The 26798-nt window shown below is 42.8% G+C and overlaps 2 protein-coding genes across 15 annotated transcripts in view; one reads left to right on the top strand and one right to left on the bottom strand.

The window, feature by feature from the left end:
* The first annotated feature begins 4 nt into the window (after window positions 1–4).
* CD180 (CD180 molecule) lies at window positions 5–12513 on the top strand. The gene is made up of 3 exons (XM_039870111.1): window positions 5–421; window positions 8838–9004; window positions 10227–12513. The coding sequence occupies exons 1-3, from the start codon at window positions 332–334 to the stop codon at window positions 11953–11955; spliced, it is 1986 nt and encodes a 661-aa protein (XP_039726045.1). The 5' UTR covers window positions 5–331; the 3' UTR covers window positions 11956–12513.
* A 7808-nt stretch (window positions 12514–20321) lies between these two features.
* Window positions 20322–26798, bottom strand: part of MAST4 (microtubule associated serine/threonine kinase family member 4) — a 513739-nt gene continuing 507262 nt past the window's right edge. For 7 of the 14 annotated variants that reach the window (XM_039870097.1, XM_039870105.1, XM_039870102.1 and 4 more), the window contains one exon: window positions 22842–26743. In XM_039870097.1, coding sequence (XP_039726031.1) covers window positions 22842–26743 — 3902 coding nt within the window. Of the gene's footprint in view, window positions 26744–26798 lie in introns of all 14 variants that reach the window. The other 7 variants (XM_039870100.1, XM_039870103.1, XM_039870108.1 and 4 more) reach the window with 3 other exon arrangements.

Here is a 26798-nt window from a genome sequence, read left to right as displayed (position 1 = left end):
AGCCTGAAGTCAACAGAAAACATCACACAGGATCTGTATGACCAGTCCAAGAGGGCTGCACAACTGATTTTTGTTGCCAGGAAATACACTGGGCCATTCTGGGGCTGGGTCCTCAGCTATTTTTGGCAAGGAGGGGTGGTATAAAAAGAGACTTCCCCTTTTTGCAGCACAGAGTCACGAAATGCTGGGCAGCCAAGAGGATTTCTTATTCTGAGATCACCCTTCTGAACACCTCTAGCTGCTGAATTACCGAGGCCATCATTGCTTGATTAGATTTCTCAGCTCCAAGCATTTGATAAGCCCAGCAAGCTGGGGTGGCATCGATCCCGTGATGGCTCCCCTTGTCAGCGGCTTCCTACTGGCGGTGTTGTTTTCTGCCAACTGTAATGTCATCACCTCCTCGGATCAGATGTGCATGGAGGTGAGTCCAATTTTTTTGTCTTTCTCTGGATTAAACTGCCTGGAAATTTGAGATTCAGACTGCAGACCTATCTGAGCCCTGACATCCTAATACCCACTGTTTTTGAAATGGCAACAAGATGTGTAGAAGGTGTTTTGCTTCATTTTGTTTTATTGTGAAAAAGGAGCAACAGAGTTCATTCAGGAGATGATCTTGTAGATCCTTAGTAAGAAGAAATGAGAGTTTTCCATTTCTATAAACAATTCCCCCCGAATAATCCTAATTGGGACATAAAATATCAACAGGGTTCCAGTGCAAAGAGCAGACCTGCAAACCTGCTTCCAGCATGTGGAGGAGCTATTTGTCCAACATCCTAACACATGGCCACTACCCCAAATAGTCCTTTCGTTTCCTGGCTCTCAGGGTGGGGATTAGTAAAGATGACCTGTGCCAGGTTTTAGAGCAAATAAAGATCATTCTGAATGAGTCTGGCGTTCTCCTTGAGTTGGACAGCCGTCCATCTGTTTTCCTAGCCCACAGGAGTGACATCCAAGAACAGAGCCAAATTGCACCTTCTGTTTTGGACCATAGCGATATTTATCAACCTGTGGGAAGTCTTGGAGTAGTAAGAGAGATAGGAGAGGGCCTCAGTCTCTTGCTATCTTCTAAAATGCTTCAATCTTTCTCTGACTGTCTCTGACCCCAGCAAGTGTCTAGTATCACATGCCTGTTAGACAAGGGCTGGAGGCAAGATGGACCATCTTTGTGGCTGGGTAGGCTGCTTTCCTAGGTGGAAGCTGAAAGCAGAAGTGGAGGCAGGAGAAGCAAGATAGAGAAAGGTGGTACTTGAGAGCCACAAAAGAATGATAAGGGAGAACAGGGCAAAGATCTGCCAGGCGACAGCAAAAATCCCAGCCAGGACTGGAAAAGGCCTTGAAGCAGAAAGAAGCAGAACCTTGTTCATCCCGTATTAGAATGGAGTCCAGATGGGCTCAGACCAAGAGGAGGGACAATGCCCAGGAGAAATTAAGGCTGGAAAGGTAGAGAACTTTCTCTGAGCTGCCATAACAATGTCCTACAGACTGGGTAGCTTAAACAATAGAAACTTACTTTCTCCTGATTCTGGAGGCTAGAAGTCTAAGATCAAGGTGTTGGCAGGGTTGGTTTCCTCTGAGACCTTTCTTCTTGGCTGGTTGATGGCCATCTTTACCCTGTGTCTTTACATCATCTTCTTTCTGTACTTGCCTATCTCTAAATTTATTCTTTTTATAAAAACACGAGTCATATTGGATTAGGGCCTAATCTAAGGATCTCATCTTAATCTAATGACCTCTTTAAAGATTCTATTTTCAAATAAAGTCACATTCTGTGGTATTCAGGTTAAAATTTCAACATGAATTTGGGGAGACACAATTTAGCCCATAACAGAAGGGGCGAGTAAGAGGTTTTTAACAGCCCAGAAGGCTGTCTCCTCATCATTCAGGTTGGAAGGTCAGTTTCACACAAACATGTGGGTGGCATCATAAGAGGGTAGGAGTGGAGACATCACCTTCTCAGTAATCACGTAGGCATGCCATTCACTTCTGACAACATTCACAGAGAGGATAATATTACCATTACATTCCATCTCATTGAGAAGCAGGCTTTTTTTAAATGCTACACTCTTAAGCCTACCAGTTTAACTCTTAAATCCTTATATTCCTGCAAAGCCCCATCAGCTCTTCTGAAGACCACAAGCAAGTCCTGGAAGATTTGGAAAGCCCATGAAAACAATGGACCAGTCTGGCTTCCTACTAAGGCCACTAGACCTCAGAGCTACTAGTTTCTTTTATTGCAAATGATTCCTGCCTTGACAGGGGAAGGGGGAAGAGGCAGGGAGAGCACCTTCATGCTTTTGCTGCCTATTCTGAAGCCTCCTGTGATAGTCAGCTGGCAAGAGTGGTGCTGAGGGTCCCAGGACCTCTAGGCCTGGCACTGTGCTGCGGTGAGAGTTTTCCTTTTTGGATAAGTTTGTATTGAAACCTTCTAATACAACCACCTCCCTGCAACTCTCTCTATGAAAGGACTCTGATTTTAAATGCCCTGGGACCTATACAAATATCATTGGATCTGTATTTTCCCTCACCTCCCCTATCATGTACGAGTTCTGGCAGCAGGATTCTAAGGCCAAGAACTGAGCTCTCACTCTAGCTGAGTACTGGGAAAGTTGTGGGAGATACAAAGATGAATGAGAGCTTGTTCCAGATGGTAAGAAACTTGTAGGCTACAGGCAAGTGGGACAAAAGTAAGAGTGGTGGGAGAGGAAGCCTTGACTTAAGGGTTTGGCCCTTTTTCAAGTACAAGTTACCCCAGTTTGCCCGCCCCTCCCCCTTGCTTTCCTTTCCTCTTTAGTTCTTCCCCTCCAGCTTAAGCATAACTAACCACATACTATCATGGTGGTTCATGTGACCACCATTAGCTTACCAGACCCTATTCTGAAAACAAGGTTTTTGTTTCGCTTTGAGTTTAGTAAAATTTTTATTAAAGTAAAACACATAAGCAGAAAAGTCTGCCAATCCTGCATGTACAGTTCAGTGAGTTTTCACTAAGTGAACACATCATATGACCAGCACACAGATGGAGAAACAAAGTTCTCAGCACCTCAGAAGCCCCGTCACACCTCTTCCCAGTCACTAGTCCCCTTGCCTCTTTTTGAATCTTACATACGTGAGACCGTGCAGTATGTACTCTTCTGTGTCTGGCTTCTTTTGCTAATCCTAAATATATAGGATTTCTTGATGATGTTGCGTGAAGCGATCTGTTCATTTTCATCACTGTATGGTATGCGGCTGTGTTAGTGAGCCATCATTTATTTATTCATTCTATTTAATGAATATTTGCATTGTTTTTCATTTTTTGGCTATTATGAATGCTGCTGCTTTGGGATTCTTATCTATGTCTTCAGTAAGCGCATGTGCAAATTTTTATTAGGTGTATACCAGGGAGTGAATGCATTTGGTCACAGGATATACCCATGATTTGCTTTAGCAGACATTGCCAAACAGTGTCCAAAGTGTTGGCACACATTTATACTCATCGGCGAAGTATACGAGCTCTGATAGCTCTACATGCTCACTAATATTGGCTATTATTTGTTTTAAAAACCCATTCTGATGGATAGGTAGTGGTACTGTGGTATTTCACTGGGATTTAATTTTTTTATTTTCCTAATGAATAATTAAACTGAATATATTTTCATATTTTCATTGGTCATTTGCATATCTGTGTGTGTGTGTGTGCACGTGCGTGTGCACATGTGTCATAAGCAACAAAATTAGACCCATGACCAAGTCTGACAAATATGGAAAGCATAGCTGGAATTCAGTGTTCTGTGATTTGGAATCTGGTAACATTTTAGATGTGCTCTTGAATAATTACTTGGGAGTGTAGGCATGATTCATCATTTCAAATGGTCTCATTTTGGCTATTTTGTCCCCTCAAAACCATGGTAGGAGACAGTCTTCCAGTCCTAGGTATGAGAGGAGGGAATGGGTGCTTAGTAGAGCTCATTTTTTCGAGCTCCAAGTTCATAGATATGAGGGCTTCCCAATAGCTCTAGATAATGCTATGATGCTGTGATGATCTAGTGAAATGCTGACTCCTCTTGGGAGTGCTTCACATACATTAGCCGATTAATCCTCAGAGTTGGCCTGCAAAGAAAGGTTATTGTCCTCCATCTATAGTTGAGGAAAAAGGAAACCGAGAACACAGCTTGGTGGTTGAGCACTGGGATTTGAACCCAAGCAATCTGACTGCAGACAAACAGAAAATGAACTGCACATAATTGGAATGCCCTTTGCCTGGAGGAATCAGATTGACAGCAAAGTTTTAGGACTATGCCCTCTTGGGAATGCTTTGTTTTACTTGCAGAGAGTAATTGTTACACTGGGATTTGGCTCAGTCAAATTGCTATCTCTGGATAGTGGAGTGATTAAGTGGGAGGAGCCAGGGTTCAGAGTCCCAGACTTCTTGTACATGGGGGAGCTGGCTGCTGCATGTGCCAAGTACAGATGAGACATCTGAAAAGGTGGGAATCAGCACCAGAGTGAAACTCAAATGATTCTAAATTAGAAAATAATTTCGACATTTGTGAGAAGAGAAAATACAGTGGGATGGCAGGGAGTTAGAGGTACAGCACAAAGAAGCAAAATAAGATTCTGATTGAAAAAATGCAAATGAATACCTGCAGGGAAAAGGGATTGCAAACACAGATGTAACATTTGGAAGTCCTGCTTTGAGTAAAAGGCACAGCTCCGATATGAAGCTAGAGACAAGAGGCTGGTGCAGGTCCCAGGGCACACAGTTCCTGAGTAAACGCCCCATGACTTGGAATGGGCGTGGGCAAGGGGCAGTTATCCTGAGTACCATGTAGCCTGGTGCAGTCCTGCCGGCTGCAAGAGTTCATATTCAGAAGGGTGCTGTCTGCCATGGAACCAGTCAAAGCAGAAGAGTGAGAAGGTGACTTTGGAAAGTGACTCTAAACAGAAGTCTGGAGAATGAAGGCTGGGTTTATAGGAAATGGTCATGCAGAGTCCAGAGAAACCACAAGGGCCGCAAAAGTGGTGGTGGATATCGGCCTGAAAAAGTAACTGAACACGTAGCTCTGGCAACCAGCCTAGCTCTGGACAAAATGGCTATGGTCACACTGTATTCTTTTCTGCATCCTGTCCCTTTCTTCTCTGTTACATATTCATTCTGCTGTCCCGAAATCCTGTGCTATGTATGCTGTCAGAACCCGGTCTTGAAAAGTTTTGATATGAATCGTGACACAAAAAGACAAAACCTCACTGATGTGGTGTGTCTGACAAAAATGTATAACCTGAATCAAATCATGAGGACAGATTTAAAAAAAAAAACGTTTGAGGGACATCCTGTCAACTATGAGCCTGTATACATATAAAAAAAAAAATCAATGCCATGAGAGAATGAAAGGCTGAGGAATTCTCTAAGATTAAAGGAGAATAAAGAGACATGAAAAATAAATGCAATGTGTGATCCTGGATTAGAAAAACAAAAATTACTCTAATAGACAATATGGGGACAATTGGTAAAATTTGAATATAGACTGTCTGTTGGATAATAATATTGTATAAATGTTAAATATTCTGAATTTTTGGTAATGGGATTATTGTTGTATAAGAGAATATGTTTTTTCTTAAGAGGTTTTGGGGTGAAGGGTCATGGCATCTGTAATTTACTCTAAAAAAAAAGAATGAGAACAACAGTGGGTGTGTGTGTGTGTGTGTGTGTGTATGTGTGTGTGTGTGTCCTTCCTGCCTTAAAAAATACAACAGACTGAAAACAATTTAATGCTGCTTAAATGATTACAGTGCATGAGGAGTTTGGGCATCACAGTCCATAATGTCTGAAATGGTCATTTTGATTGTATAAGAGTGTGAATGTAAAAGCCAAAGAGAGAGGCCATGAGTATGTGGAGCCCAGCATGTTCTCTGAAAGGTGCTTGCTTTTTAAATTTTCTTATGAGCTATGGTTCTTGTCATTTGCCTCTTTCTCCCAGGAATCAAGGGCAGTGAGTTCACTGCCATTTTCCCCAAGTAGAAATGAACGTTATGACACAGGCTCGGGTGGCTTCTCAGTACTCCTCAGCAGTGTTAAATACGCTGGCTCTCAGTTTCTCACTGGGTTCAAACTGAGCTGCTTTGTCTACCTGCCTTTCCTTTTGCTAGGAGCCCCCTCAGGCCACTAGCTCAGTAGAGCTCCTGCTAGATTCTCAACTTTTTGAATCACATTAATCCAGTAAAGTACTTAGTAAAGCATAAAAGAGGAATAATTTAGATGTCACAGGCACTTATATATTCAGGAGGAGGGAATTGCCAACATGAAGTCTTTTCCTGTAGGACCAGAATAAAGCAAGACAAATTGAGAAAATGCCCCTTTCTCCAAGTGTATGTGACATCAGTTATGCCAATCGAGACCAGAAAAGAAAAATGTCCCCTCATAGCTAATCTGAACCTTAACAGCTATTGGGGCAGCAGTTGTACATACATCTCTCTGGGTCATCCATGTTCATGGGCACCAAAAAGAGGTCTAGCCGCATATGTTTTTCCCACTAGTCAGCTAAATTTTAGTTTTAAATGAAAAGTGTGCATTTCAAGGATATTAGGTGGATTTGTGTCAGTGCCTGGAGGACTTCAGGTCTATAAAACAAAAAATGAATTACAAAGAAATATAAATGTTGGCATTTTCATCAGTGACATTCATAATATTGTCACAATATAGAAGAAAATAAGTGATTTCCTGTAGAAGAGGATGCTCACTCTAAGAGTGCAGCACTAAGCAGAAGTTGGAGTGAGTAAAGCAAAAAGCAATTAACATGGTGACATCTCTAAAACATCATGTTTCAGAAAGAAGAAAGAAGAAGGATGTGTGCATTCTTGTTTCCAGCTAAGCAGGTCTGTTTGCAACTCAGCATAAGGAAAGCTTATGAGGAAAGCTGCTGATCTAGAGTTTGATGGTGCAGGTCTTTCCCAGACCAGGGAATTTTCAGTGGGGCCTCTAGTGAGAACACCGGGTGGGCAGGGGAAAGGCAGGGTCTGAAAGTTTAGACGAAACCACATGGAGTGTGGTTTCTGAGAGATGGCTCCCAAGTGCACTTTCCTTGTAGATTATATCTTTCTTTCCTAGGACCCTCCCCATACAAAATAGACTCTGTCAAACCTTCCTACCTGCCTCACAACCTTTCATCCTAAGGCATCATCCAGATAAATTATGACCCCACAATTCTATAGACTTCTAATCAACTCCTTCTCATTTTTACCTAGTTAGTCCAAAATTTACAACTTGATTTAGTGCATCTAACAAGTAGTGACTGGCAGACTTCTGAATATTTGACTCTCTTGGGACACAGGATCAGATAGTCCTTTGAACTTAACATGCAGGAAGTACCCAAATGCTAGAGTCTGGTATCAGCAGCCTGCAGTTCCAGAGATCCCAAATTGACTCACACATCAAGGATGCAAGGTCTTGTGACCTAAGGTCTGTGCCATACTGCTAGTTCATTTAAATGTATTAAGAAAAAAATTTAAACATATACAAATGTTGTTAGTTACAAGGAATTTCCATCTATGTATTAGTCAATATTCAACAACAATCGACATTTTGCCTACTAATTTTTTCTATTCACTCCTTTCCTCCCTTTTTGCCAGAATATTTTAAAGCAAATCTCAAACATTGTGTCATTTTACCCCTAAATACTTCAAAATGCATCTCAAAAAAAATAAGAACATATCTCCTATCATTAACAAAATGTATAATTCTTTATTATCTTCTAATAGTTCATCCTCATTCAAAATATCTTGACAGTCTATAAAATGTCTTTCCTCAACACTTCATTTGGACCCACATCTAAACAAGGGCTATTCTTTTATATGTTGGTTATGTCCCTCAGTATATTTTTATATCTCTTTGGTTTTACAAAAGCACTCTCCTCTCTCTTCCCATTCTCCTGCCTCTCCACTTTCATCTACATCATTCACATGTTGATAAAACAAAGTCAGTCGTTCTACAGAACGTCCCACTTCCTGCATTGGGCTGATTGCTACCTTGTGACACTGCTTAACTTAAATCTCCCACATAACTTGTAGACTGGAAGTTAGGTTTAAAGTCTTGATTGGATTCAAGCTTTCATTTGGGGCGGGAGGGTGGTGGTGCTGGAGGGCAAGAATACCTCATAGTTGGTACTGTGTACTTAATATTGCATTACGTCAGAAAGTATGTAATGTCTGATTGTCTAATTTTGTTGATGCTAATCTAGAGTTGATTTGCTTTCAAACTAAAATAAAACATTTCCATGCATCTAAAATAAAAAGTATAAAACAAAGTATATTCAGAGAAATCTTGTTTCTATTCCTGTTCCTCTATCTAGTTCTTTCCTTCCCCTTCAAGAAAACCAGTCTGGGTTTTTTTTCCCATGGTTTCTTTTTGCAAATATAAGAAAATATACACGTACTTTCTAAATGAAAAGGTAGCATACAATATACTGTATACCACATACCATTTACTATGTACACTATATATGTACACTTGGCACCTTGCTTTTATTACTGCAAAATATACCTGGATATCATCTCATATCGGTTTGTAGAGATATTACTCATTTCATTTTCAGCTGCTAAAGTTTCCAGTTTGTGAATGTACCATATTTTGTTAAACTAATCCTATATTGATGGTTAATCTGGTTATTGTCAATCTTTTGCTAATATAAGAAATGCTAAAATAGATTATCTTATGCATAAGTCATTTTGTGTTTTTGCAAGTATATGTTTGGTAAAGACTCCTAGAACTGGAATTATTGTTCAAAAGATAACATATAGATGTAATTTTGCTAGTTAATCAAATTTTGAAGTCTGATATTAATTTACATTATTTCTCTCATCAGAAAGAAGCCAACAAAACATATAACTGTGAAAACTTAGGTCTCAGAGAAATTCCTGACACTCTATCAAACACAACAGAATTTTTGGAATTTGCCTTTAATTTCTTGCCCACAATTCAAGCTACAACTTTCAGCAGACTAATATATCTTATCTTTTTGGATTTAACCAGGTATGTATCTGAGTTCCTTGTGTGTGGTTGATATTTTACTTAAGTAATAATACAACTTGCATTCCAATTGTTTCCAGGACCTTTTGGGGGGCACAGGGATAATCTGCTTATCCTGCGTGTTTAGATTGGGTCAGTCGTGCTTTTTAAGAAATTCTAAAGGATAGCGATAACAAACCCAAAATAGATCTTGTACTAAATCAGATGCCACATTATACTACATTATTGGGTGGTAACATTTTAAGAAACATTTATAAGAGAAACACACAATCCACTAACTTTTTTGCCCCTACAAATTGGGAAAAGAGTTCCATTATTTGGTTTTAGAGGCAGAATCAGGATTCTATCTGCTGAACCAGAGTTTGTGAAACAAAGGGCAGGAGTATCACAAGGAAATAAGGGAAACAAGCAAAAGAGAAAGGGAGCATGTGTGTGTAGATGGGAGAGAAAGGGCTCTGCATGCGGATGGTCTCCGTGCCCCTTGCAGCAGCTCTGTTTCTTTGGTCGTTTAACGTCAGCTTCTGCAGAGAGGGAGAGCATTCACATCCGTAATACGATTCCATCTGTATAACCACCGCGGTGAGGAAGGAGTGATCATCCGCTCGTGTTCGAGGAGGAAATGGGGGCTCAAGGAGATTTCGTGAGCTTACATAGTAAGGAAACTGGGAATCTGCTCTCCTGACTCCCAGTCCAGAGTCCCCAAATAACTCTAGGCCACCTGTGTTGCATTTTCATATACATCATTTGATTCACAACCATTCTACAAAGTAATCATGATTCTTATACTTAATAAATGAAAAAACAGAGGTTGAGAGAAATTGTCACTTTTTCAGAATGGCACAGATTTATACATAACATGTCGCATTATATATTATGCATTATTTATGCCATACTTTGTTACTTAAAATAGTAAATAATGGTTTGCATTTTTTCTACAATCAAGCTACTAATTATTCCCTAGATTCCAAACACAAATCTCTGAGAGTTCAATCTAAAGGGGCAAGATATCTGGGAAAAAAGAATCTAAATCAGAATGTTCAGAACTGAGGCTAATCATTAATTCAACAGGTATCTATGGTTAATGAAGAAGAATTTTTATGTTTTACTTCAAACAATAATGTACACTGTTTTTACTATGCACAAAAGATGATTTTGTTCATACAGGCCACTGTGACAGTTTTTCTTTTTTCTAATTAATTAGTGTAAATACTATTATCTTTTTAAGGTGCCAGATTAACTGGATACATGAAGACACTTTTAAAAGCCATCATCAACTGAACACAATTGTGTTGACTGGAAATCCTCTGATATTCATGGCAGAAACATCACTTAATGGGCCAAAGTCCCTGAAGCATCTTTTCTTAATTCAAACAGGAATATCCAATCTCGAGTTTATTCCAGTGCACAATCTGGAAAACTTGGAAAGTTTGTATCTAGGAAGCAACCATATTTCCTCCATTAAGCTCCCAGAGAACTTCTCAGCACAGAATCTGAAAGTTCTGGATTTTGAGAATAATGCTATACATTACCTTTCTAATAAAGACATGAATGCTCTGGAGCAGGCCACCAACCTAAGCCTTAACTTCAATGGCAATGACATTAAAAGCATTGAGACTGGGGCCTTCCATTCAAAAGTCTTCCGAAGTTTAAACTTTGGCGGGACTTTTGACTTGTCTATTATAATAAAAGGTCTACAGAACTCTACTACTCATTCTCTCTGGCTGGGGGCATATGAGGACACTGAAAATCAAGACCTTACCCCAGCCATGCTTGAGGGACTTTGTGAAATGTCTGTTGAGAGCATCAACCTGCAAAAACACCATTTCTCAGGCTTGTCATCTACCACATTCCAGTGCTTCACACGACTCCGGGAATTGGATCTGACGGCAGCTCATTTGCAAGAGTTACCTTCTGGGATTGAGGGCATGAACTCTCTCAAGAAATTAGTTCTCAATATAAATAATTTTGACCAATTGTGTCAAATCAATGCTGCCAGTTTCCCATCCCTTACAGACCTTTATATCAAAGGCAATCTGAAAAAACTTGACCTCGGTGCTGGGTGTTTGGAAAAACTAGAAAATCTTCGGAGACTTGATTTAAGCCATAGTGAGATAGAGGCTTCTGACTGCTGCAACCTGGCACTCAGAAACCTTGTCCACTTGCAGTACCTAAACCTGAGCTACAATATGCCCATCGGTCTCCAGAGTCAAGCGTTCAAAGAATGTCCCAAGCTAGAAATCCTGGATTTGGCATTTACGCACCTGCACATTAGTGCTTCACAAAGTCCTTTCCAAGACCTCCGTCTCCTGCAGACCCTGAATCTCTCTCACTGCCGCGTTGACACTGGTAATCAGCACCTTCTAGAAGGCCTCCTGGATCTCCGGCATCTGAATTTACAGGGAAATTCCTTTCAAGATGGGAGCATCTCAAAGACCAACCTACTTCAGACAGTAGGCAGTTTGGAAACTCTGATTTTATCCTCCTGTGAGCTCCTCAGTATAGACCAGCAAGCATTCCACAGCCTTAGAAACATAAGTCACATAGACCTGAGCCACAACAGCCTGACTGGAAACAGCATTGATGCTCTTAATCATCTTAAGGGGATCTACCTCAATCTAGCCGCCAATAGCATCAGCATCATCCCACCCCATCTCCTCCCCATCTTGTCCCAGCAGAGCACCATTAATTTAAGTCACAATCCCCTGGACTGCACTTGCTCAAATTTCCATTTCATAACATGGTACAAAGAAAACCTGCAAAAACTTGAGGGCTCGGAGGAGACAGTGTGCGCAAACCCCCCACCTTTAAAGGGAGTTAAGTTGCATGAGGTCAAACTCTCCTGTGGGATTACAACTGTGGGCATTTTCTTTCTTGTAATATTTTTTCTACTGTTCACCATTCTGCTTAGTTTTTCAGTTAAATTCTTTTTTAGGTGGAAATACCAGCACCTTTAGTGCTAAAGGTCTCTAGAGATGGCAAATAAATGTATTTAGCAAAATTGCCTTAAGTAGAGAAACTATTGTCTGTCAGTGACCAACTTTACAGGTTAGTTTCTGGCACCGAGCAAGGATTTACTGTGCTTTTCTGAATCCTAGAACTAATGAAACTCCCTGAAAAGTAAACTGAATAAGACCAGAGGGCCAGAGACAGCTGTGAGAGATGCAAAGCCCTTTCCTCACATGGAGGGCGGGTGGAAGTTGAGGGAGGACTCTGGGCAGGGAAAGGCCCGAAGAGTAACCTACGAGGAGGCCGTCTCTCTTACACTCACAGACATCCTCTGAAGCACCTTCCACTCTGACCTTGAAAGGAGACCATCAACACCCTCTTGCTGAGGACCCCAGCTCCCAACTCTCTCTTCTATATTTCAGGCATCATACTTGGATCTGAGTTCTCAGTAATGTAGTCCTTTGAGAAACTTACTGGGGATAAAGTCTTAATGTTTGTTTTACATGGAAAAGGAAAATAATGAATTTAAATAAGTGACTGAGAAATAAATCTTGCCATCAAATTGACTCCATTAATCTCCTTAATCCTTAGATTTCTGAGGTCTCTACAATGCCACTGGGGTACAATAGCTACAAAAATAAAATAAAGACACCATCCACCAGGACCACTCTCCCCCAAGGTTTTGGATTTTTACTGCATTGGCCACCCTTACCTGAGAACCAGGGAAGCTCCTTCTGCCAACTTGGTATTCTCATTCTTATTACAAAGCCTAACTTACAGGTGGGCTATGGTCCAACTGCTCTTCTCATTTGGATATCTGGTCCTTCAAAGCTTCTTTCCCACAGGAACTATGAGATGAATGATAATTTGGTTCCCAGGCCAGCGTTCAAATGCCTGTTCACCTGGGACAGCAATTGAGATAGCACATTTACAATGAAATCTAGTGGAAAAAGGCATCTCTGCATACTAGCTGTCAGGAACACAATATGCTGGCTTAATGAGAAGTAGTTTCTGTTGAGACTGTGGGTGTCAGCAAAGGTAGTACCAGCAACAGAGAGGGAAAAGACCATTGAATGCAGATAGAGGAAGAGGACAGGGAAGCAGGCAGTATGGTGACTTAGGCCTTCCCAAGGCCCAAAGGGTCACACTCCTGCAGGGCTTGACCTTCTGAACTCAACATTGATGGACAAGAGAGCTCTTGTACTCAGGTGCTACATTTACGAGGCCTCGATTAAGTTCTATAACCAAGTTTAGGTTAGAGATGGTAACTTATAGTTATGAAATTCTGATTGGATGTCATAGTAAAAATAATTAACTTTTATATCCCATCAGAATTTATTAGCCCTGAAGTTAAGGGTGTAATAGTGGGACATAACTGAGTGGAAGCTTGGGGACCAATTCTTCTTTGCATCTGAATGCCCAGAAAAAGCAGAAAGGACAAGGGAATGGTGAAGGGAAGCCATAAACCTTCATTGCAAATGCTCTGATAGTCTTAGGGGATATTTTGTATTAAATAGGAGGTCAAATTTTTCTACAAGGCTTGGTTAAGGGCACAAGGCCAGGGCAAGGCCCTTGCCTTGGGTGCAAAATTTAAGAGGGGACCAAAAATCTCAGTAGTCAAGACAAAAAAATTAATACACTATTTTTAAAACTTTAAGTTAATGCAAAAAAAAAATCGATAATAAATAAAACATCAAAATTTTAAACAAAGACAGGATCTGTAACAGTGCTATGTTGAACCATATTAGAGCTGGAGGCAAAAGGAAAAATTAGTTATACCAGTCCTGTCTTTGTTTAAAATTTTGATGTTTTGTTCACTGTGGATGTTTTGTATTAGTTTTTATTTTTTAATGTTGCATTAAAATGTTATTTATTTTCATTACTGAGTTTTTGGTACCCCTTTAAATTTCACGCCCAAGGTGAGTGCCTCACTTACCTGAAGATCGGTGAGAAGTGGGTATTCCCAGCTAACTCCCAGGCTGCAGTTAACCGAGAGCCTATTACCTGGTACATTATCTCAGCTTTACTCAAAAGTGTCCGTCTCCTTCCCCTTCACTTTCTGGAAGCAGAGAGAAGTGTTTGAGATTTTCTACTTTGTTAGGTGTGCTAAAGGAGAAAAAAATGTGCCTGAAAAATACAAGGACATTTAGACACAGCCCCTGAGCCACTTTTATTTCTTCCCTGGGCCTACGGTGGTGGGGCATCCTTCTGAGAAGGCCAATCCGAGACACTGCTGGGTTGGTGTTGGTCTTGACTCTGGCAGCCACCAAGGCCTTTTAGCATTGAGTTTGGGGCTCAGAAGGGACCTACTGCAGAAGTGAGCATGGCTACTCTCTAAGTGTGCAGGGCAGGGTCCTCCTGGTGTCTTTCTAACTGCTGCTACAGGGAAGGTCCCTCCTTCTAAGGACCTTCTAGGGAGCATGAGTTAAGAAAGGTCAGGTAGCCAGTCCTCCCAAGCCAGAGAGTACCTCCTGCTGACCACACCAACCCTGCTGCCTGTTCTGTGCAGGAACCATTCACCTTTGGGAATTCAGTCAGGAATGTCGCAGGACACATGGTTTTTTTGTTGTGTTACTTATGTTTATTTGCTTGTAGTGAATTAGATGACCAGTTTTGGAAACTTTGGGAAGTATTTCTGGTGATGACCATGAAAATGCAAAAATCATACTCACTGGAACCTTCCTCTCTCCTTTCTTTGTTTGTCTTTCCTTGCTGTTTCTTCTCTTCTTTCTTTCTTCGCTTCCTTCCTATCATAAAGTATGGAAGTCCACACTCTAAGAATTCAGTCTAAGACAGCACCAACCCATTGAGTTCCCTGTGTAATCTAGCAAATTTAAGCTCTTTCCTCCTTAAGGATTTAGGCTATAGACAGGAAATATTAATTGTTGATCTACCACTTCATAGACACACTATCCTCCAAAATATTTAATGTATAACTTGGAAAAAACCAAAGCATTCTGTAGAATATTTCTGATGCGGATTGCATCACATTTAAGACTATAGGGTCCCAAGCTCTAGCAAAATGTAACTACCCATCTTGCTTTCATTTACCAGGCCTGCACTCCTTCCATGCAATGCAACTTGCAACTCCATAATTGCACAGTGATCTAAGACTGTGACAACTCCTCTGTTTTAAGCACCAGTAAACTCACCTTACAAAGTCAGAAAGAGAGATTTTGATGACTGCTGTCAATTTTATTGCTTTATCCTGATTACTAGGATAGAATCTGTAGACACGGTGTGTTTATTCATTTTATGTATCACATGTTGTTGCGGCTCTGACAAGCTACTCCTAAAAATGTGTTATTATTGCATGTTGTAGCTCAGTGAGCTGACCCTGAATTTCAAAGTGTACTGAAGCAAATAGCATTGAAGTCCATAAAAAACTGACTGGCCTCCATCACAGAGAACTCTCTGCATGAGCTGAAACTCCCACAATCTGGGAGCAAATTATACCTTTCTCCTGTGCCAGCAGCCATCACTCTTAACTGAACACAGCACAAACCCAAACACAAGCATTATCTATAAAATTTCAAGACGGGAAACTGTCATATCATTCCTACTTGTCTTATTCCTCAATAAGTGCCATTTTCATTTTTTAAGTTTATAAAAGTATGGAATAAATGGCTTCTTAATGTTTTTATATATTAGTATTGGATACAAGAGGGGTGGCTGACAATGTTTTCTACCTGCTCTGAATGCTGAAGAGAAAATTAACTTGAATTACAGCAAGAGAAGATGTGGTTAGTTCTAAGCAAGTCACGACTCGGGGTGCTAGGTGTTCAGCTAGAATCAAGTGCTAGAATCAAGAGTTAGAATGTCCACCATTGGGCGAATTAGCCTGAAGGCTGCAGAGAATTAGACCAGCCCAGTGTGGCTCCCAGATACTGGTTTATCACTTGAATCATCTGGGATTTCTTTACAAAACAGATTCCTGTGTCCCACCCTCAATTCTGGGATTCTGTTAGACTGGGATTTGTCCTGGACTCTCAGCTAAATGATTTCATGTAAAATCCTTCCCTAATCTTAATTTTATCAAAAAATAGCAGAAGCATGTGTTATGCTCCATTAATCAAATGAGCTAAAGAAGTGCTCCATATTCTGTAACAGGAAATGTCCTAACAAAATGGGAAAGAGGTCTAAGGAGCTTTGAAACCCAAAGGTGAGACATCCTGGGCAGGCAATTTATTAGTCCCTTCTGCCATCACTGCCAGCCCACTAGGCTCCAGTCCTAAACTACCCTGCTCCCACATCTACCCCACGCATTCCCGCTCCATCTCTGCTACTTAGATTTTGAAATAATATATTAGATGTTGTGGGTCTTGAAAAAGGAAAGATCCTACACCTGCAGATTATTTTTGAGAGCCATCATTGCTCATGAAAGATTAAACAGTGAACTTTATTGAGTATCCTTTTGTCCCTCCCGCTCCCCATCTTTAGTTACTGTCCTTTAAGCATTTGATTGTTCAAGACATACTAGATCCTGCAAAGGTAAGTGGAGGAGAGGGGACTACTGGAGCATCCATACAATTCCTCCTTCTCCCTTCCTGTTGGTTCACGGGCTTTCTAAAGAGCTTTGGCCTCTCTTTTTCTCTTTCTTCTATCCTTGGAAACAACCTAAATATCCAACAATAGATAAATGATTAAATAAATTAGGACATGATCTGAATAAATGGGGAGACATTCCATGTTCTTCGGTGGATAACAGAATTATAAGCATGTTGGTTCTATTATGAAATAGACAAATACAAGTTAAAATGAGATAAAGTTTTATATCTATTAGCCTCGCAAAAAGAGAAATCTGGATAATAGTGTAGGTAGGAAGTGGTTATAGAAACTGCATGCACTGCTTATGGGTGTAGACTGGAACCGTGTAGCAATAATTAGTCAAATTGATATGTGATATACAAATTCTGTTCTGGGTACATATCTAAAGAAAATTTTACATTTCCAAAATTATATTCCATGCAGCATTATTTCTGGAGGAGGAAGTTCCAATTTGAGTGTTCACTAATAGGAAAATGGATAGGTAAAATGTGGAAGACACCCACCATGAGGTACTATAAAGTAGTTAGAAGCAATGGATTCGATACAGCTATAGCCATGTAATTAAATCTAAAACATACAGTGTTGGAGGTCGTTGGGAGTTCGTGACTGCCCGTTGACCCGCCAGCTGGACCCTGCAGTCAGAGGCTCCTCAAACCCTTTCTCTGTCCTCAGAATGTACACTCTGCCAAACAGCGGGAACCGTTTTCAAGAAGGAAGGCTCTCGAAACTAAGGTGTTGTTGAGATCATTTTGATGGTATAAGTGACTGAACCCCATTAAGGCCTCCATATAAACTTTTAAGATTTTGGTGGGCGGATGAGATCTACTTTCTTGCGGCTGCCCTAGTCAAGCTTTGTTTGTAAGTTCCCTTGCTTATGAAACTGCTATCCACCGATCCGGACTGGTCTGCCTCTCCTTGCCCTCCATGTATTGGGCCAAAATATAGGGCTTGATAGAAAAAAGAAGAAAAAAAAAGAAAACCTAAAATGATATGTTAACATGATCATTTTTATAAATTAAAAATACATGCATACAAAACAATGATATCTATATTTTGTAAGGCCACAGAAAGATAAACCATTAACATGGTTGCCTATTGAGTGGGAGAGGGAGATAGGAGGGAATGTAGGACTAAATTAAATGAAATTTGGGATAAGCCAAGGTTGAGAGCCAAGAGCTGAGTAGGATGACCTCATTCACCTGCACCTGAGTTTCTCTATTGTGTGCATGCAGATGGAAGAAAACAACATCGCACATCCATACAATGAAGTGCCACTCAGCCATGATAAATAATACTGCAGAAATATACCTATACACATTAAAACATATTTGTGATTTGATCCTAAGCAAAACAACAGGTTACCAAACATTATGCTATTATTTCATTTTTTTTTTTGAAAAATAAAATAAATTAACTAAAGAATGACAAAGGGCTGGTGGGACTGCAGCGAGTCATTTTTCTTCTTGCTTTTCTGTATTTCTAATTTGCCTTCAACAACCATGTATTGAACAATAAAGAGAAAATAAGGGTCTTGTTCTAAAAGAAAGACTTTTTGTTTTTACGAAAGTACAAGAAGAATAATGAGGTTACTGGTTGTGAGAATTTACAGGTACTGAAAAAGAAGAGAGTCTTTTTCTAAGTTTCGTGTTTTCACGTGCAAATGGTAAAGTCCAAGATTTATGAGTTGTTCTTTCTTTTGCCCTGAGGACAGAGGGAGCCATGTTCTAAGGATTCCTTACTTGAACAGGCTGTGGTCTGGGGAGCTGGGACTCGCATTACAGGGTGGTGCTGCGCTGACAGATGTGGATGGGTAGACACAGGAACTGCCCTTAGTCCCAACAATAGCAAATCTGTCTCCAGCCCAGGAAAGTTGCTTCAGTACAGCACTGTTTAACACAGTGTGTGCATTCCAAAAGGACAGAGCTTGCAGGCAAAGGATTTACAGGTCAGGGCTGGAGGATATGCTGATGCCAGCCTGACACATGAAGACTTGGTAGCCACAATATGGTTGCTTCAGGCCTTGCAAACATCTTCATTCTTCACCTCCCGGCTGCTGACAGCCATCTCTGGGCAGTGCTTAATGAAACAGCAGATGAAAATCTGTTAGAGGTTTTCAGCTTTACAACATTAATAGACTTTTTGTAAAACTGTGTGGGGCAATTACAAGTAATCATATGCAAGAGATCTTTCCTTTCCCCACATCTGATCAGACTTGACTGGCGTGTCTCAGTATACAGGGAACTTCAGTCTTAGGAGCAGATCCCCTTTTTGAAGTGCTTGACTGCATCCAAGTATTGGAATTGACAGCCCCACTGTCAGCCTGTGATATTATGAGATGACAATCTTATCTTTTGAAATAAGCGGTGCCAGAATTCAGTGAGATGCTGTTGCATGTTTTTCTATGAAGGTTAGTGCTAATGACTCCAGTCCAGGTTCTGAGGTATCTGAACTGTCAGAGAACTTGAACCTGGGCCAAAATGATTGACTTTCCATATGTGAGCAGTCATGAAACTGAGGTTCAACAAAGCTGTGGTCATGTCTAGCTTTCCTAGATATATGAGATGTGTATGACATTAACTGGGGTAGGAAGTAGAATAAAAGAAGAATAACACAAAATGACTGCTTTGAGGAATTAGTTATAAATAGATTGGTAGGAGAGAAGTTAAATTTGAGAGCTTTTCTACCACTGAGTTCCTTAATGCCTGGCCTGTACTGAAGGAAGCCAATTTCTGTAGTTAATATAGCAACACTTTTCCATGTTATATTTGTGTCGTGAACCCAAAATGCTAGATAGAAAATTATCTGCTGATTAATTGAAACTAATTAAGAAGCCCTATTACAGGGAACGATTAGATTCCTTGGCTCATGGTTTCCCACCAATCATCAAATTTGCAATTTTGCACCATAAGATTTTTCTACATGTAAAGAAGAGAAAATGAGGTGGCTTACATCATTCACAGAGGGACCTGGGCCTGAATTCAATAACATGACACCTGGTACTGTCTGGAAAGGTCAGGAGCGTTAGAACCAGAAAAATCTGGACTCTTATCCAACTTTTCTTTACAGAGTGTACGTAAGCAAATTCCATAGCCTGTCTGGGCCTGTTTCCTCGTCTGTAGGATGGAGATACCACCACCATTTGGTTTGAGGATTGTGTTGGGGCTCAAATGAGGTGGTCGATGAAAATCATCATGCCCAGTACTAAGTATCTATTCATCTATATTATATATAAATCTATCTCTATCATCTTTTATGTACATATCTATCATCATCTTTCTATCTATCTATCTATCTATTCATCTATCTATATCTATCATCCTCTCTCCATCATTCACTCTATCTATCTATCCATTATCCATTATCTATCCATCCATTATCTATCTATCATCTATCATCTATCTATCATCTATCACCTATCAATTATCTAACTACCGTCTATCTACCTATTGTGGGTAGACAGTAAGTGTGAGGTTGCTTCCTTCCTTCCTGATGGTTTCAATGGTTTTAATTAAGAGAAAACAGGAGGAGAGGTAAAGAAAGATGACACGATAGCAATTTATGGAGCAAGCTTTTAGGAGACTTGAAGGAGGTGGTGTCACTGAGAAAGGATACTCTTCCTGGTAGAAAACAGGAAGGAGTTAAAGGAAGACTTAATCTTGAAGAATGGAACATGTTTGTATAAATTTTAAAAAGTTAGCAAACCATCCCACTCAGAAAAAAGCAATCTGCGAAACCCCATATTTTCCATAATATAGAGTTATATTCGGTAACATTTTGGAGATGGTATGTATGTGTGTATATGTGAAAAAACTTATCAGTCATTATCTTTTCATGCTAAATTTTTATTTCAATGTTATGCAACTGCATAAGTATAAATATTTGTTCAATATACAACAATTATGACATCCATAGGGAATTTCTTAGAGAAAATAAGACTGCAAACACTTTATTGCACAGATCCTAACAAACTTTAAGCTGGTAAATCTACCTCTGGGAGTACTACCGAGGAGCACATCTTACAATCACAGGAGACTGACCAAAGAGAACACAGGAGAATTTCTATCAGCTGATTGGAGAGGTTTACGACAACAGACAGGTATTACATGAGGCAACCTCAAGTACTCTACTCATCCAAAATGCAAAAACGTATTTGGCAAAAGTGATAATACGCTCTACAAAATATACATAAAAATATCATTTGTAAACGAGCACCTAGTTGTGCTTTAAAGGAAACTGAACAGTTAAATAGCAAAGGCTGTAAACCACAAACTGCCTCCCCGATAGACCTGTCTTGATGTCCGAGTGCAGAAGCATTGCGTTATGACAACTGCCAAACACAGATACGAATTATAAATGTTGAGACCACTTTTGAAACTCATTTAAGTTCTCGTAAAGTATTTGCTTCTTCTACAACTTCACAACCTAGTGATGGGAAGTGGCTAAAACTACATGGGGAAAAAAATAGGGGCAAGGAGGAGACTTTGTCTTTTTTTTTTTTTTTTTGCCATTGCCAAATCATTTTACAATGAAGGACAACCAAGCAGTCAGTGAAGTTACACCTTTGTTTCTGGGGTAGAGTTTACAGTCTTGCTAAATGATTTATACCATCCACAGGGCTCTAAGATGATGCTGTGCTTAGATGAACAATTTTACAGCCTGGAGATACTAAGACATCCCCAAGGAGGTTTGGGTGCTAGGTTAGTAATCATTGGTAATTATTTTTCTCTAATAAAACAAAACAAAAATTCCTGCTATGGATCCCAAGCATCTTATAAATACTTATCTGTGTGTATTTTATCTTAGTGCCTTAGTACTTATGTCAGCAAGTGCCATCTTATAATATAAAACAAACCACCAGGAAAACTGAAACAAAAAACAAACAAAAGAAACCCCTCAGCACTAAAATGATTGGACAAATTCTACATAGTTCATGGTATACAAAATTTAAATAAGGCTTAGCAAAAGTAAAAAGGACAGTCACATTCAAGCACCAAATAGCTCCAACAGGTCTTTTTGTTACAAAAATGCTGCTCTTTATTAATACAGTATTTTTTTTTTTTGCATACAAATAAAGAGATCATGTTATGAAATGTGTGGAGCTACTCGATGCATACAGAAATGAATGTGAAACCCAGGAACTTGCTAAAAACAGCAAGCTTCATCTACAACATAAGGCCCCAGCTATGTATTAAAATGTATCAGATGTCCTGATTATTCCTTAATAGATATGCTGTGATGCCAAAATCCACTCCCCCTTTCCTTCCTCAAAAAAGCAAATTTAAAACCTCTTCCAATGCCTGATGCTTATTACTCAACCTAAGTACTAGATGATTTGTGTGCAGCCAGTAATTTTCCTTTTTGTTCAAGGGCAGGGCTGGTGGAGGACGCCTAAACAACGTGTGCTTCTTAGACTAGTGACTCACAGCATAAAGGCCTGAGTTTAAGAGCATGAGAAGAAGAAAAAGCAAGAGAACAGAAATAAAGTTGATGTGTGTTTAATAGCCCCCGCTCTACCTAGGGTGAAGACCCGACATACACATCCATAGACAAGGAAAGCTGGCCTTTCAGACAGGTGGACCCAGGATCAAAATGTCCATTAAGATGGCCGTGAAATGAACATGGCTAGGCTCCATTTGTTCTGGCCTTTCCTAATGGAGGATTCCAAATGCAGCGATGAGAGTAGTTCTTGCTTTAGATCTGGAAACACAGGTAGCCAGATACAGTACTATCAAAATCTCTGGTTAAAAAAAAAAACATGAAAACTCACAATCTACTGTATTTAGGGCTTTCTTGCATCTTTCTCTCTACCAGGATGTTTTAACTTAGGAAAAACGTAGCCTTGAAATAGTCTCTTAAACCACAGACCAAAACATGTGGGTGCATGTGTTTATACACAAATAAGGGTGTAGCTATACTTTCACGTTCACCTGATTTTAATCATTTTTGCTTCATTACTACGTTATGATAAGTGGTAAAGCAAAACTCTTTTTTTTTTAAAAAAGCTGTAGTAAACGACGCAATCAGCAGCAAGGTATAGACTCTATATCCCAAACCAAACACATTGCCAGATATTTACAGGGAAAATCTTTTTCCTCGACAACCCTCGACTGTAAAGGTATTTATTTTTTCTTGTACAAATACTATCTGGTAACAGTTTTACCGGTTACAATTGGGAAGGCATTTGGAAGAAGGTCCGCTCTTTCTTTCCGTCTTTCCTCTTTCCCTTCCTTCAGTGAGGCTCCAGGCTCTGCCTGGTGATGTTCCCACAGTGCTGGTTTCGAAAGGTCGTCAAGACTCAGTCACACATTCGAGTCGGGTCTCCCCAGTGCCACACGGGCCTGCCACATTACGAGGCCTTTTTGTGAGGGCTGCTCCGCAAACTCTCCTTACCCCGCCTCTGCCGGACTACAAAGTCTTTCTCAGAAGAAAGGGCGATGGGGCGGTCAGTGCTGGGCACAGGGGACAGCTTGGTCACCTCTCTGCCTACATTCTGTTTCCTAGTCTGAGGAGGCTGGCCTGGGGTAGGCTCTTTCCCTTTGGTTTCTCCTGTGGTGGCAGTGACCGAGAGGGCCCTGTCCCGCGGGCCGGCTCCCCCCGCCACATTCGGGTTGGGGTGGTGTGACTCCGGAGTGATGGCGGAGCTCCTAAAAGATGGCAAAGAGTCGCTCTTCGTCATCTGAGTTCCGCCATCACTCCCAGGCAGGGCTTTCCTATGGTCCTTGTTGCTAGGGGCTATGGGCTCAGTCGTAGTCCCATTGGCCTTGGCAGAAGAAGGGTCGCCGCTGGTGGTAGAGGCCTCTCGAACTCCTAGTCTGACTTCAGGAAAGCTGGAAGAGTAGCTCAGAGACTTCTCCGGGAGGGCAGTGGATCTGAAAGAACTCTGTCCGGTGGCCGAGGGAGACCGTTTCATGCCGCTGGGCTTACCTGCCTCAGTCGGTGGCTTCTGGGGACTGAGCCCTTTCCCCTTGGCCTCTGGCAAGCCTTTCCCCACTGTTGCTGGAGGCCTCTCTGTGCCTTTCAGCCTGGCCTCACCGTGTGCCAGAGAGAGGCTGGCTTCCAGCTTCCTGCTGTCTGCTGGTACATGAAGTGCTTCCGTGCATTTCTTCCCTTCAGACTTCCTGTCTGTGGTGGTAGGCTGTGGACTGGGGCTCTTGTCTGTCTGTCTGCATGGTGGGGAGCCATCTTTCACAGTGGATGGTTTGGGGTGCTTTGGAGACAGGTTTAGCTTTTCACTGACAGTGGGGAGTTTCTGGTCTACAGACTCACTAACCCCTGGATGTCCTTGCCGTGGCAGATACATGGACTTTTCCAGCATCTCCAGGGGACGCCCGCCATCAGTAGGCTTCAGCTTGGTGTCCAGAGGAACCCCTTCAGGGGGCAGTGGGACTGAGGGCCTACTTCCTCCTTGGCCGATTGCATCACTGGCTGTGTTCAGGGTGCAGGGCAGGGCAGGGAATGCATCCGACAGGCCTTTACTGCTGCCCTTCCCTTCTTGGCTGGGGCCGCCAGGGGCCTGCATGCCCGGCTCTCTGACCACTGCAGCCCCAGTACTTGGCTTCTGTGAGGAGAGCAGCCTGTCTGAGTGCTTGGACTTTGGGGGGCCTGGGTCAGGGCCAGGCTGGGACTTGTGGCTACTGCTTTCACTGTGCACAGCAGTGGGCTTGGGCAAGTCCTGGAGGCCCAGGCTGGGGTCTGCAGCACAGGGCTTGCTCCCTGGCTCTCTGCCTGAAGAGGGGCTGGGTGAACTGCAGTGCTGCCGAGTGGCCATGCTGGGCAGTTCTTTGGTGATCAGTGGGGTCTGAGAGCCACTGCCGAGATGCTGTTGTAGAAGCTGTTCTTTACTTTCTGGTTCCTTGAAACTGTCTTTCTGCAAAGATGGGAAACCAGAAAGCTTTTCATTCTTCCCACTCTCAATTCTGGGTGGCTGCAGAGACCGCCTGGCAGGAGGGGCTTCCGGCTTGGGCTGCACGCCACTCCTGCCCATGCCCAGCTCCCTCTCACAAAGAATCCCCACCGAGTGCAAAGAGCCCTCTCTGGCCAGCTGCCTTGCCTCATCTTGGCCTTCTCTGTGATTTGTTTTCCCGCAAGGCCCCCATGCTTTCTCCATGGCCTGGGTCTGTGTGGAGAGATCTGGGTGGGTCCTTCCCACAGAGGGGAGATTTCTGGAGTTTTCACTGGTTTTAGCAGCTTCTAGAGAACACAGCTCCATGGAGGGGTCTCTGTGGACACCAGCCTTTGTGGCAGACCGCTCGCTTCTGGCTGTGGAAGGGCCCATTTCGGACGCTTCCCTTCCACTCGGCTCCTCCCTTGAGGAGACACTTTCAGGTGGGGGTGGGCCACGCGGTCTGGACGTGTCAGACCTGTGCAGGTTCTTCTCCAGGAAGGGCCGGTGCTTAGTGTTGGGGCTGGGGTCTTGGTGTTTGCTAGGGCCACCCTCTCTCCGCTGAGGATCATTTTCCGTGACTGTCACCAGGCTTCTGGTGGCATGGGAAACTTTCCTGTCCTGCTTTAGCTCTGGGTCAGGCAGGGGAGCTGCTGGTGAATTCTGGAGACCCCGGCTGGGTGGGGGGAAGCGAGGCTCGAGCAGGTAGGGTTTACTCATCTTGAAGCCAGCAGGGGAAGGCTCCCTCTGACCAGCAGTGTCACCCTTCTTGCCCCCGTTGCTGGGAAGAGCCAGTGGCGCAGAGGGCCCCATGTCACTGCCTGGGCTAGGGCTCTGTGCAGGTTCTGGCGAAAGCAGCTCTGTCTTGGAGGCCTGAGGTCCAGACAGGAGAGCAATGTCCAAAGTGCCCTCAATCGGCTTCAGGCACGACACAGACCTACATTCCAGCTTATACTCAGAGGGGCTTTTCCGGACAGGTGACTCAGGAGCAACCAAACTTGGCTTTTCCGCTCCACCATCCACCCGGCCAGCTAAGGCCTTGAGAGGGACGAAAGAGACACTGCTTATCTGAGCTGCATGGGCACTGCTGATAAATGATCTGCTGTCAGAGGCCAGTGGGGCCTCCTGCTGCCCACTGATGGGCCGGACTGGGTTCCCCGGCAGGCATTCATGGGCACTAGATGTCATCTTGGACTTAAGCACAGGGCAGAGGCTGTCATCTTTGTCGTCAAGTGACATTTTCTTCCGGAGGTAATCAATGTTGGCCAGCTTGCTGTCTAACTTCTCACATCGGGGACACTCCTTGGCCTGGGGAACCTTTTCTATGTTGTCACCCTTCCCAGAGGTGGACCTGTCAGTGGAGTGACAGAGAGTGTCTTGGTGGGTACCAGGAGTGGAGGCTCGTTTGAAGTCACAGTTGCCCTGGCTGTGGTCCCCAGGAGCTGGGCCACAGCCAGCTGCTGCCCCATCTGAGGTCACACTCTCGCTGGCCCGCACGCTGGCCTGCTTATGAAGAGCGTCCTTCAGCAGACTGCCCAGGGACTGGGTCTCCTGCATGGCTGCTTTGTTTTCAAAATGATTAGATCTTTCTAAAGCCTTTGGATATATCTTTTTCTCTCTCTCTTCTAGCCTTGAAGTAGAGAGGTTTTCCGAATCACTACCAAGTCCGTGGGGTTTCTGGTAGGAATCTTGTTTCTCTGGGAAACCGTCTGGTTTCTTCACCACTACCTTGGCCTTCAGCTTCTCTCGGTCCAGGTCGTCCACAGATTCCTGCCTTCCCAGCTTCCGGGAGACGGGGCGTTTCAGGCAGCCTTGTTCCACAGGCCTGGCTCGGCTGAGGGCAGGTGCATCACACACGTTTTCCTCCAGGCTCTGCAAGGTCATGTCCCGCTGGGACTGTTCCCGCTGTCCCTCCTCCTGGGTCACCTCCAGGCTGTGCTTGCGGGAACACAGATGCTTTTTGTCACTGCCATAGGAGGGAGAGAGCTTCTCCTCCGATTGCACACGCTTCAGCAGTGGGGACCGGGGAGGCTCAGCGCTCTTGGGCCTCACGATGTGTCTGACGATGGTCGGAGGGGAGTGCATTTTGCTGGGAAAGGCTTGAGTAATCTTGGAATTGCCAAGTGAGTGTCCCAACAGAGGAGACGGAGATCGCTGAGGGGAGGTGGGCTGCGGCGTTGGAGAGGGTGTCCGGGCCAGCGGGGAGAGCGGGATGCTGCCAGCCGACTTGCGTCTTCCGGACCGGTATCGCTGCCCACTGAGTTTGGGGGCCAGACCATGGAGAGTGCTTGGCCGGATGTGTCCCGACCCCGCTGGGGAATTAGGGGCACTGGAACTTGGGGAGCTGCTCTGGGAGGAGTTAGTACCTGTGGGGGGAAAACAGAATGCTGTGAGCAATGGCCGCCTTCCCTTTCCCTTCAA

The sequence above is a fragment of the Pteropus medius genome, unplaced genomic scaffold (genome assembly GCF_902729225.1).
Source record: "Pteropus medius unplaced genomic scaffold, Ma_sr-lr_union100, whole genome shotgun sequence".
NCBI classification, from domain to species: Eukaryota; Metazoa; Chordata; class Mammalia; order Chiroptera; family Pteropodidae; genus Pteropus; species Pteropus medius.
The sequence above is the reverse complement of the archived record's forward strand: the minus strand, read 5'-3'. Positions and strand labels throughout refer to the sequence as shown.